General features: G+C 51.4%; 1 protein-coding gene across 4 annotated transcripts in view; it reads left to right on the forward strand.

Moving 5' to 3' along the window:
* Positions 1-13,241, forward strand: part of MASP1 (MBL associated serine protease 1) — a 66,990-nt gene that overhangs the window by 43,254 nt on the left and 10,495 nt on the right. For 2 of the 4 annotated variants that reach the window (XM_082839996.1, XM_082839995.1), the window contains exons 11-13: positions 8,304-8,441; positions 11,591-11,704; positions 12,575-12,760. In XM_082839996.1, coding sequence (XP_082696122.1) covers positions 8,304-8,441; positions 11,591-11,704; positions 12,575-12,760 — 438 coding nt within the window. Of the gene's footprint in view, positions 1-2,625; positions 5,323-8,303; positions 8,442-11,590; positions 11,705-12,574; positions 12,761-13,241 lie in introns of those variants that run through there. The other 2 variants (XM_082839998.1, XM_082839994.1) reach the window with 2 other exon arrangements.

The following is a 13,241-nucleotide window of genomic DNA, read 5'->3' on the forward strand; positions in this document are numbered from 1 at the left end:
CTAGAAGGGGAGGAGGCACTGAGCTGGGAGTCATGGGCCCGGGTCTTGGTCCCACTGTTGTCTTTTCCTAATTGCAAGCTTTGGTAGGTAACCTCACGTCTCTGGGGCTAGGATTTCGTACCTCAGAAGTGAAGGAGAAGTACCAGGTGATCCCTGACATTCTATGACTCTTAATGGTCATCGTCCTCTAGATTCATACAAAGCATCTTGCAATGAGTTACGAAATTCTTTTAACACCTGGTATCGAGCAGAACATCGTGTATCATTGAGCCAGGCCAGAAAATTCTAAATTCTCCCCCACTAAAACACCAAGATTGAACCCAAAGGCAAGCCAGAATGGAGAAAGCCATTTCATCTGGCATCATAATATCCCACCTTTCCAAGGAAACTGTTAAGAAAATATTATTTGCCCCTTATTTGACACATGAGAAAACTAAGGATCAGGGAGGTGTAATGATTCATCCAGGGTTACCTACAGAAAGTTAGAGGCAGAACTGGAAGATGGACCCAAGACTTTTGATGTCAACACCAGCAATGCTGAGCCATTCTTGTCTCTGCCATCCTCATGAACCCCGAATTCTCGAATATCACATTTCTGTTTTTAGGGCCCTCCCTCAGTACCTCCAGTCTTCTAGAGCCCAAATCTGACTTCAGCACAGCTGCAGCTCTAGTATTTCAAGGTGAATCCTTTGCCTCAGGAAAGACTGGATGGAGAACGGTAGCAGCCTAAAAGAATGGCCCCATTTCAATGAGCACTCTCAAAGGCTTGCTGCGTCATTCAACCTCTTGAAAGGACAAGAGCATATCAAGAAGAAAAACAGACTTTAGTGGGAAAAAATGAAGCCAGTGTCCAAAGAAACAGGCTCCATTTCTGGCTCTGCCACCAATAACTTTGAGTGTGTCACTTGCCTTCTTTGAACCTCAAGTTTTCCATCTGTAAGTGAGCTGTTCTCCAAGCTTCCCCCGCTCAGACACTCTGTGACCCGGAGTATGCCACTGGCACCTTCGTGGGAAAAAGGCACCATTCAGTGCCGGCTTTGCTGTGACGTGGACTGAGCCACAGAAGCGTCCCTCACCAGATGAGGGCCTATGAGCGCTCAGTGCGCTGTTCTGCAGAGCCAGTCGCAGACCTGCCTGGAGAAGCCACTTGGTAGGCTGCCGCTTATAATCGGGAGTCTGGCCTTCAGCTCCGAAAGGCCTGCCACAGACAATTAGCGAAAACCACCTCACGTCTGGCCTGGGGTGCGCAGCAGGGTGCCTCGGGATCACGTAAGAAGCATTTGGCGTCCAGAAGAAGAGCATCTGAAAAGCATTAGGTTGCTGGAAGCCTGACCTCTCAGAGTTGCCAAGAAAACTCAGATACTCCTTGGTCTTTAAAGGACTGCTGAAAGTATTGCGGGCCAAGGGGTGTAGCCCGGCAATTCGCAACCCAGAGGAGGTCCACGCTCACACCAGGCTTAGCCCCCAGACCCAAGCACCCTGCTTGGAGGGGCCCTTGGGAGCTTGTTCTTAGGCAGCGGGGGGCTGGTTCTGAAGACCCTCTGCTCGTGGGCCAAAGGCGTTTGGCTACAGGAGGCTGGTGGTGCATGTGCATGCTCGGGGTACAACTCGGTAGAACGAAGTTTGATCAGACCTTTCTTCTTTCCCTGAAGGTACTGCGGGGTTCCCAGGTGCAATGATGGGTAGAGCAGAGCCTATGCATCATTGCTTGTAGATTATGCCACCTTTCCCTAACCTTGGATGCCCTGGGCATCCCTTCACATCATGTGTCCTTGAGTCCAGAGAAGAAAAGGTTCTTTATATGTAATGAGGCACTGTGGGACACAAGGACAAGACATTTATCTTAGAATCTAGTTAAGCCCCTGCTACTCAACTTAATAGCAATGTGACCTTGGGCTAGTCATTTAACCTCTGGAGAGTTCTACTCACCTATAAAATGGGGGTGACCAGGGCAGATGAAATAAAAATCAAAGGAATTTGGAATTTAAAGGATCCTTGGAGATCATCTTGACCAACTGCCTCATTTAGCAGATCAAAAATTGAAATCCAGAGAAGGAAATATCCTAACCCAGAGTCACACAGGACAGAGGAGAGAAAAGCCAGTTCAAGGCCCCAGGTGTCTCAGTTCCCAGTCCAGTGTTTGCTGTGACTTGCTAGACAGTATTTTAATTTCCTTCCATCTCTCAAAGCCATTGATCTGTGGTTTTCAGAAGTTTTCTAAGTACCTACGGCATGGACCACGTCTGGGTTCTGAGATGCCTTTCTAGGGAAGAAAGGGGCAAAGTGACCACTGCTAGAGATAGTCCTGGCTAAAGATGATCCAGGCCACAAGTGATCTTGGCTGGAATGGTACAGGATGGTGAAGGCCCACATATAAAAAGGTCTGGTCCATAGACAGCCGTGGCTACAGAGGGTCCAACTACAGACGGGCCAGACTAGAAAGACTTAGGCCAAAGATGAGCGCACTCACAGCTTTCCCAGGCTAGCATGGCTCTGTGATGCAGAGTAGGGGCCGTGGTGGCATAATCTACAGTGGGTGAGACGTGCATTTCTCTCAGAGGTCCTCCACCTGGCTGACCTGACGTGTCTCTGTCCCTTGTCCCTGCTCCCTCCTTCTCCTTGCAGCATGTGGCCAGCCCTCACGCTCCCTGCCAAACCTGGTTAAGCGGATCATCGGGGGCCGGAATGCTGAGCCTGGCCTCTTCCCGTGGCAGGCCCTGATCGTGGTGGAGGACACCTCAAGGGTGCCCAATGACAAGTGGTTTGGGAGCGGGGCCCTGCTCTCTGAGTCCTGGATCCTCACGGCAGCCCACGTGCTGCGCTCCCAGCGCAGAGACAACACGGTGACACCGGTCTCCAAGGAGCACGTCACCGTCTACCTGGGCCTGCATGACGTGCGGGACAAATCGGGGGCTGTCAACAGCTCGGCCGCCCGAGTGGTGCTCCACCCAGACTTCGACATCCAGAACTACAACCACGACATCGCTCTGGTGCAGCTGCGGGAGCCCGTGCCCCTGGGGCCTCATATCATGCCCGTCTGCCTGCCGCGACCCGAGCCCGAAGGCCCGGCGCCCCACATGCTGGGGCTGGTAGCTGGTTGGGGCATCTCCAATCCTAACGTGACGGTGGATGAGATCATCAGCAGTGGCACGCGGACCTTGTCAGACGTCCTGCAGTACGTCAAGTTACCCGTGGTGCCGCACGCCGAGTGCAAGACTAGCTACGAGTCCCGGTCAGGCAACTACAGCGTCACAGAGAACATGTTCTGTGCCGGCTACTACGAGGGTGGCAAGGACACGTGCCTGGGGGACAGCGGCGGCGCCTTTGTCATCCTCGACGACTCGAGCCAGCGCTGGGTGGCCCAAGGCCTGGTGTCCTGGGGGGGCCCCGAGGAATGTGGCAGCAAGCAGGTGTATGGGGTCTACACCAAGGTCTCCAACTACGTGGACTGGGTGTGGGAGCAGATAGGCTCCCCGCGGGGCCTGGGGGAGCTCCAGGTGGAGCGGTGAGCTGCGTTACATCCTCAGGGCGCCTGCCCTGGCCAGCCCGAGCGAGGCTGCACCACACACTCCCAAAGACGGCACACTCCATGTTACTCACGTGACCAGTGGGATGGACCACGCTGCTCCCACCCTCCCAAGACAGCCCCTGGGACCCTGAGAGGCAGCAGTGTGGTACAGGGAAAAGGCCCTACACAGGAGGCCTGGGTCGCTGGCCCTGGGCGAGTCCCCTCCCCTCTCCAGGCCTCCTTCTCCCCACAGTACAGTGAGGGAGCTAGACTGGGGCCAGTACCCCCCACTCCTCTCCCGAGTACTCACCCCAGGGGCCTCGTTCACTGCTAGTCATTTGTCAAACCCAGTGGCCCTGCTCTCACTCTTGGCGTAACTGAGCTTGGACCTGACTGTTAGAAAATGTTTCCTTGCCGTGAGCTAAGTCCTTGTGTTCTCCCAGCTTCGCCCTCTGGGTACATTCTGGCCGAAAACTCCTCAGGTTTGGGGAGACAGGGATGACAGCCTGAGGCCCCTCTCTCCAAGTGTAATGCCTTGTAGTACTTTTGTCCCTGGGTTTTCTCTCCCAAAACCTCTTGCAGTCCAAGCCTTATCCCTTCTGTTCCCTGTTAAAGGAATTTCAAAGGACAAAGAGAAAGTTGGGAAGCTCTGTGGTGGCTGGGGGGAGGAGAAGAGCAGTGGGAGGCTGCCCAAGCCCGTTAAATTCCCACCAACCACTCAGAGCACATCATTTGGACCCACACGTCACTCCCGAATACCAGCTGACCACACGGGTGTCCACACCTGGCACTCCAGACGAGCACGAAGCAACCTTCCAGCCTTGAAATGTGTCATCTGAACAGCCTCAGCCTCAGGTGTGGAGACTCAACTGGATTGTTTGGAGAGAGAGAAGGCTCACACCATGCTCGCTGTGCCTCTGGACAGGGAAACAGGAGAAGGAGGGCTCAGGGCATAGGAGTGACCCAGTCCCACCAGACTGCCCCACGTGTCTGTGGTCTGAGCTCTACAGAGAACACACCCAGCTGGATGTTGAGAGGGATCCAGTCCTCCAGCTTCCAGAGAAGCAGGGACTTGCCCGTGAAAGACAGTGAGAAGAGAGGGAGAGCCCAGAGTCCTGGGTTCTAGCCCCAGCTCTGCCCCCCGCTGGGCCTCAGTTTCCCCATCTGTAAAAGGAAGGCATCAGATCCCCCTCAGGGTCCTTCCAGCTCCGGCGTTCGGTGCTTCCAATGCCAGCAGCCTCTCCCTGGCCCTCACAGGGCTGATCATCTTCCTTCTCCCCAGGCTCGCTCTCCTGGGGACTCCCCATCAGAGAAAGAAGAAGCCCTGAGAGGGATTCCAAGAGAGCAGTTGGGAAGCATCCGCTTTTCCAGTCGGGTCCTGAAGCACACTCCCATGTGTATGAACAGTGCATGTAGAGGATACTATATTCTGTTTATTTTATATCACAAGCTTCACTCCTCTGTAAGTTTCCTCTGCACTCTGTTTCTCCCGTCAGGGGACTAAAGTGGAAATAAACCCTCTGTGGATAACCAACAGCCTTTGTTTTGGGGTTTGGTTATTGTTGATGTTCGTTTGTTCTGACTTTTTTTTTTTTTTTTTTTTTTGCCGTACGCGGGCCTCTCACTGTTGTGGCCTCTCCCGTTGCGGAGCACAGGCTCCGGACGCGCAGGCTCAGCGGCCATGGCTCACGGGCCCAGCTGCTCCGCAGCACGTGGGATCTTCCCGAACCAGGGCACGCACCCATGTCCCCTGCATCGGCAGGTGGACTCTCAACCACTGCGCCACCAGGGAAGCCCTGTTTTGACTTTTTGAAGAAAACCTGGCCCCTCATGAAGCCAAAATCTCTCCCATTGCAGAAACAGTACAATTTTTGTCACCTGGACATCATCCAAGAAAGGGTGTTGAGGAATGGAGTCGGTTATGGACATGTGTCCTCTCGAAGGCTGCCCATTCCATCACGGAAGTGCCTGCCGTTTAATTCCTTGAGTTCAAAGAGCTCAAATGAGCACGCAAGGCAAGACCGTGTGCACCTAGGTCTCACAAAGGCGAAGGGAATTAACGTCATTAGAGGAGTGGAGATTGCAGTATTATGGGAACTTAAGGAGGGGGAGGTTCATACAGCTGAAGAGGATCTGGATACATTTGCAGAGAGGTTACAAAGAACGTACTGGGAGATGGGAGACAAGGGGAGAGGGGACAAAGATGAAGCAGAAAAGTGTGCCCTGAGTAGAGTGGGGGCAGAGGGGATGAGGGGAAGGTGGACAGAGTCTCGAAGGTCATTCTGTGTTATTCTATGTGCTCTGTCCTGTAACCAGTGATGCTCTAGTTTGGGGTATATCAGAATCACCTGGAGTGCTTGTTAGGAATGCAGATTCCTGGGTCTCACCCATGGGAAATTCTGAATCAGCAGGTTAGAGCGTGAGCAATATGCTGTGAAAAGTGGAGGGGTCGGGGAAGGACCAAGCTAGAGAGAGCGGTTGGGAAATTACAACAACCATTCTGGAGAGAGGTGGTGAAAACCCCCCGGACCTAGGGTGTGACACTGCAGATGTGGGCGTGAGGGAGTTTGAAAACATCTAAGTAGTGTATTGGGCAGGGCTTGGTGTAGAGGCATCGTGTGAATAGTGCAGACACAGAGATGTGGAGTAACACAAGCTAATCTGTTAGTGAGAGCTCCCCATACAAGGTACTCCTGGTTTGCCTTTGTTTGGGGTTTGTATCATAATGAAACTGTCATGCTTTTTACACTATTGAGAGCTAAAAGAATCTTACATTATGCCTTATACTTTATATGTAGCTGATTTCGAAGATTATCATGTCTTGTATTCTATTACATTTCAGAGTTTTACTTTCCTCTAGATATTTGGACTTTATGTTGTGAGATATTGAGACACAGGTGTCACGAGGTTGCATGGAGAGCACATTGTGACATTACTCTCTGCTTCTTCTGGTGACTTTTTTTTTACCAGTTTAGTGGCTGATTAAATACGGGTGTTGAAGAAGAGGGAGGCAACGAGGATGCAGTCCGTGCAGACATTGACAGACATCTGGAATAACAAAGGGGAGACAGATGGGTGGTGAAGGGTGGAGACCAGGACTTGGGTTTTCTGTGCTTGAGGAGTTTATGTGCAGTCCAGCTGGAGACTTCAGGATCAGTTCAGAGGAAAGGGCAGATTAGAGACACTGATCTGAAATTCATCAGGGTCTAAATAGTATGATGGCATGGGAGGAGATGGCATTATCTATTGGAAGAGAAAAGAAAAGGGGGCTGAGGACTCAAAAAGGGAAACACGAGCATTGACGGCATGGAGAGAAGAAGAGAAACCCCAAGAAAGAGACAAGGAAGAGGAATCAGAAACACAGGAAGAGAGGAGCTTCAGAAGCCAAGGAGGGAAAGTGTCAAGAAAGATAAAGTGATCAACAGTGCAAATGACCCAGGACAGTCCAGAGGACGCTTCCAGGCTGGACTTTCCCGGGTGCTGGGACCCGGTCTCTACTGTCAACTCTGAGAGAGGATCCAGGGAGCAGGCCCGCGCTCATGTTGAAGTCCTTAACCCTTCCTCCCTCTTACTTTATCCTCCTCGTCCTTTATCCTCCTCCTCTTCCTCCTCCACCACCTCTTTCTCCTCCTTCTTCTTTCCCTCTTCTCTCTCTCTCTTTCCCGCTCCCTCCCACACCCTCCCTCCTCCTCTTTCTCTCTTCAGCCTTCTCCTAGGTTTTTATCTCTTTCCTGAGATAGCACACTGCCCTTACATCCTCCCTTCTCTTGGTTTATATGCTCAGTTCTCCAGGTTTTGCTTCCTTGAAACCTAAAAACCTCCAGCAGCCACAAGGCTAGGAGATTTCCTAAAGCTGAAGAGTACGTGAGATAAAATTTCAGAAATAGTGTTCTCCTATACATGTAAATATCATCTTTGAAGTTCCAGCTGTGGGCCCAGAGTCGTTCTGTGTCCATCCATGATTACAGATCTATTAAATATTCAAATGGCCACTTTATGTCCAAGTTTGTGTGGAGCGTGGCATCCACCTCCAAAGGACAGGGAAGGATGCAGATACTGGGTGTCATCTCCTCTTTCCAGAAGCTTGACTATGGAAGAGAGGGGAGGGAGAGACTGTGGAATGAGTGAGAATCAGGGAAAATGGAAATTTGATTTTTAGGATGAGAGGTCTTGATCATGTTTTGGAGGCATAGACAAAGGAGAGATGCAAGACAGAGGAGAGGGGTGCGAATCCTCAAAGCCAGGTCCCCAAAAGTTTGGAAGCCCAGAATTTGTTCTGAAGAGAAGAAAGTTTACAGAGGGAGCAGATGGAGAGGAGGATGTTTTTTGGTTTGGTTTGGTTTGGTTTTTCCATTAGTAGCAAGTTTTTCGACAAACATTCCATGAAGTGATCTCTGGCAAATCTGGGCTTTTAGCCAGCAGCTTAGCAACCCAGCAGAGAAGGACCTCCTAGCAAAATTCCCAAGGCAGGCTTTCATTGGCCTGGCCAGGGTTACATTCCCATCTCTGAGCAATCGCTGTGACCAGAGTATAAGAGGCTTTCATTAGTCAGGTCTGGGTCACATTCCTACCCCTAGAACCAGAGGTAAGATCACTGCAACTCAGGCTATATGGACAAGAAATGGGGGAAGAGTGGGCCCCAGAGGAAAATTGGGGTGCTGTTACTGAAAGGAGCAATGGATGCTGGGATATCAAAAATAACAGATGTTCCTAACAGAGGGTGATGTGCTAGTAGCTCTGGCAAAGGGCAAGATGGAGCCCAGAGTGTGATCTGTCCTCCCTCCCTTGGCTGCAGTGTGTGGGATCCCCAAGTTCTCCCGGAATCTGATGGCCAGGATCTTCAGTGGACGCCCAGCCCAGAAGGGCACCACCCCATGGATTGCCATGCTGTCACACCCGAATGGGCAGCCTTTCTGCGGGGGCTCCCTTTTAGGTAAGTTGAAGGTGGAAGGGCTGGGGGACCCAGGATTAGAGGTTAGGGTAGAAGGAAAGGGACCTGACCCTCTTCCTGAGACTGACAAGATTTCTTCACTGAGAATCTTCCACAGTAGTAGCGGGACCCAGAAGTACAAAGTGGCAGAAAGAAACCTTAGCTGGAGCCAGGAGACACGTGTTCTGTTCTAGCTGGCTCCTTCAGCCAACAACACTGCCCGAGCCCTGGTCATTCTCTGGCACTGAGAAGGGTGAGGGAGTCAGACCCGTAAACATGGATTACAACACAAGGCACTTACATGCGGCTCAAAGTGAGGGTGTGCCAGCGCCATGGGACCAGGGGGAACCAGGAAACCCACACTAGAGGAGTCAGAGAAGGGAGATTTACAAAGCCTTGAATGCTATGCTTGGGAATTTAGATCTTTTCTTGAATGCTGCTCCAGGTTTATAAGCATGTTCTGGAAAGTTCTCTCCTGAGACAGCATGGATTGAAAGAAGGGTGAATCTGGAAGCCAAGAGTCCAGTGAGGCAGCTATAGTGCAATAGTGGGGAGGGAAGTCATTAGCCTCAGAAAAAGGACAGGGGCTGAGGAATAGAAACCAGGCCGATTCAAAGCCATTGAGAAATAAGATTGTGAGAATTTTGTAATGGACTGAATGTGATTGGCAGTGGGAGCAAAGGCAGGGAAGAAATGACTGATGGCTCTTCCTGCCAGTTTAGTCCAAATGACCTAAGGTCCATCCCAGCTCTGACATCATAATAAAAATTAATAGCAATCTAGAGTCCCTCTAACCCTATCACAGAGGAAGAAGGCATGGATGGGTCCACTTCTGCCTGGGCAGCTCTGGGGCTGCCGGTCTCGCCTCGCGCTGACCCACCCTCCTCCTCCAGGGTACACTCAGGTGAGGACAGCTCCCCGACTGGGATCCCCGAGGGGAGGTGCAGGCTCTGGTGAGACTGCAGTCTGGACATCCCCGAGGTGTGTGAAATGGTAACCCAGCAGAGGGTTTGATCCTTATATTCCTACAAACACAAAGATGAGTGGTCTCCCCTATGGAGCCTCCCAAAGGGGCACAGAGAGTGAGCACAGGTTAAAGGGGAGCCCAGTGGGGAGCAGGCAGGGGAGAGGACCAAGAATGAGAAGGGGCAGAGAGACAGAGAGGGCTTAGAAGGACAAGGACAAAGAGAGAGAAAGAGACGGAGGGCATAGGAGAGAACTAGAGAGGGAAGTGAAGAGAAATTAAGGGGAAAATGAAACAAATACAACCGGAGGAAGAGAAACTGGTGGGGCATGAGATGAGACAGAGAGAGAGAGAGAGAGAGGGAATTGTGAAAGGCATAGAAAAGCAGGGAGGACCCAGAAAAGGACGCATCAGAAGAGAAGCAAAGAGAGGGGAGGAGCCGGCAGGGAGAGCAGAAGGGAGCAAAGACATTTCTGGTTTTTTTAGAATGTAAGTAAATAGATGGATTACTGCCCACGGTTTTAAGAGTTAGATTAGTTTTCTGAAGCCTTGAGTGTTTAAGTTCAATGACGTTCAGCACTCACTTGTGTCCACTGCGTGTTTATTCCCACTTCTCTACCCTCAGCCAAGCTACAAGATCTGACTTACTCAGCCCTCCCGACAGCTCTCCTCATCTAGAATCTCTCTCCTCCTCTAGAATCTCCCTCCTCCTCTGTTGTCTAGTTTTGTAGAGAGAGGGAAAGACAGGAGAGGGCAGAGGAAGCAGGGAAGGAGCTGAGGGACAGACAGAAAGCTCCCGCTCAGTGCCCACCCTAAAGCCTCAGTTCTGGCTCAGGGACTCAGTATTTGCAGAGCTGCGAGGCAAAGCCATGTCTTTGGACTCACCACTGCATACCCCAGGTTCATCTAAATGGCCCAGAGCCCCGCTCCAAGGCAGGCTCCCTAATCTGGGTACCTCATCCCACTTTACCTACCTGGAAAATTAGTCAACAGCCCCTGGCTGTGGACAGGGATCAAAAATGCCACCAGGGAGAAGAGGGTGGCCTGTGCGGAGCTCTATCCAGAAGCCAGTAGCCAGGGAACATAGCTGCTCCTGAGAGGGCCAAGTGGAGCCCGGGACCTGCTCCAGAAAGGGACTCTGCCCTGGACTCTGTACTTGGCCCCGATACCCCATCCCAAAGCCCTGTTGCCTTTCTTTCTGCTTGGCTCAACCCAGCATGTCTCTGGCCTCAGCTATTTATGGGTTTGTCATCTGTTCCACCTTAAGGATGAACCGAAGCCTGACCCCATACTGAGCAAAGGGCAGGGACCTGTCCATCAAGGGAAAAAGACAGCCAAGATGCAAGAGATGTGCTCAGCTGACCATCAGGACACCCAGGGTCTGGCCCTGGCCCTGCCACCAACCTGCAGAGTTGCCCTAGACATCCTCGCTCTCCTCCAGGCCTCAGAATCCATGTCTATAAAATGAGAGGTTTGGATCAGAGCCGCGGTTCTCAGCCCTGATGGCAGTAGAATCATCTGGGGGCACTTCTAAAGTGTATTTGTACCTGTGCCTCACTCCCATGACATAGATGCTCTGGCTTCAGGCCCAGGTACTATTTTGGGGGATTTGTTTGCTTGTTTGTTTTTAATTCCCCAGGTGATTCTAAATGTGCACCCAAAGTTGAGAAGAACCACGTACAACAGTGCTTTCCAAACTTTAATATGCGTACAAATTACTTGGAGATCTTATTAAAACCCTCAGATTTTACTACTGAATGCAGATTCTGATTCAGTAGATGTATGGTGGGGCCTCAGAGTCTGCATTTCCAGGAAGCTCCCAGGGGAGGCTGAGGCTACTGGTCCAGGGACCACGGCGTGAGCAGCAAGGCCGGAGGGGCAGCCAGTGAGCACGAAGTTTCTTGTGCACACCTTGGGCTGTCCGGAGCTCGCCAACCCCATGGGTTTAAGGGAGACCCGAAATCAGCTTTAAAACATTCAGTTTGGGCCTAGGTTGGAGAAGGCAGATGAAATCTCAGATTCAACTCCCCGTTTTCAGATCAGGATCATATGCGTTTCTGCCTTGAGGCTGTGAAACGCAAGGGAGAGGGGTGCCATGGAGAGGAGGGGTCTGAAAGCCCTCCGCTTGAGGCTGTGGGCAGCAGGATGGGGCCGTGAGGACAGTGTGTGTGCACAATTCTGTTCTCAGACTCCAGATGGATTGTGACCGCGGCTCACTGCCTTCACCAATCGCTGGACTCAGAGGACGCAACCCTACATGGCTTGGACCTGCTCAGCCCCTCTGCCTTCAAAATCATCGTGGGTGAGTGCGGAGCAAGGTGATTCCTGCAGCCAGCTGCGGTTCTGGGGATGGGGTGTGTCCACTCACTCACTATATCATCAGGGAAGGTGCCTGGGATGAAGGACGAGTCACGACTGGAGGGCAGGGACCTGCATCTAAGCCCAAGGCTGTGATTCTCAGGTGGTGGGACCATGAGCAGGTCACTGAAGGTGAAGCCTCAGTTTTTACAATAAAGAGCCTCATCTGGATAATTTCCAAAAGTGCTTCAGGCTTCTGTGAATCCGTGGCTTCAAGTGGATCATACACAAACCATCCAAGCTTCCCCTCTCCTTTGTAAAATCAAGACCACCGGCTGATTCAGTTTAGTTCAGTGCATATTTATGTCCTGACACTATGCCAGCATATAACTACACAAGTTCCTGCCCACAGGGACTTAGAGTCTAATAAAGGAATAGAATGTGAGCACAGAGACCTCGAATATAAAGTAGGAAGCAGTAAGTTCTATAGGAGAGGAACAGATAAAGGACATGGGAGTTCGTAGGGAAGAGATTCCTAATTGAAGAATCTAACTCAAGACTCTGAGAGGTTTCATGGAAGGAGGCAACACATGACCCAGGCAAGAAAGGCTTGAACATATGGCAATGGGCACTGGAATGAGTATTATAAGGCAATGGGATCAGGTCATGAAGAAAGACAGAGGTCAGAGCCATGAGAATATGTGGAGAAGGGCAGGTAGGATGGGATGCCTTGAAAAAGGTAGATGAAGGGCAGTATAAGGGTTAAGGCTGGAAACATGGGCTGAATGGGACAGGGGCTGACAGGGAACAAGGTGCAACCTTATCCTCTAAGCTTGCATTGCCCTCATACCTCACATGCCTTCTTCTTTCCCAGGCAAGCATTGGAGGTACCGGTCAGATGAGAATGAACAGAGTCTCAACGTCAAACAAATCTTCCTCCATCCCCTGTATAACCCCAACACGTTTGAGAATGACGTGGCTCTGGTGGAGCTGTCGAAGAGCCCGGTGCTGAATGACTTCGTGATGCCCATCTGTCTGCCCCAGGGGCCACCGCAGGAAGGTACCACCCCCACCTGTGATTCCACATCTGCAGAGCACCTGGTACCTCCACAGAGCCTTCTTCTCCAGCATTGGTTGGGCTCTGGTGCCAACTGAGCCAGCTGACCATGTCTGTGTGATTCCTCAGCTGCCTCCCCTAAAACAGCTGAGTCAAAGCTGGTTCCAAGGTAAACAGCCAGGCTTGATCAGTACTGCAAGCACTATATGAGTCAGGGTCCAGATAGGAAAACAGAAACCAGACCAGTTATTATATCAGAGAGAATTTAATACAGGGTATTGGAGGACTGGAGAGGTAAAGGGGGATGCTGAGATAATAGAGATAGCACTTGCAGGAAGAAACCACCACTCCTGGGGCTGGAGGAACAAAGAGAAGAAGTTGGAGACATAGAACCTAGAAGCTTGACAGGGGTCTGTGAAGCAGGAACTCAGACGCTGCAGAAGAGGCCCTGTGCTGATGGTGCTAGGGAGAACAGCTGGGACCA

The sequence above is a fragment of the Leucopleurus acutus genome, assembly GCF_964270905.1.
Source record: "Leucopleurus acutus genome assembly, chromosome: 5".
NCBI lineage: Eukaryota > Metazoa > Chordata > Mammalia > Artiodactyla > Delphinidae > Leucopleurus > Leucopleurus acutus.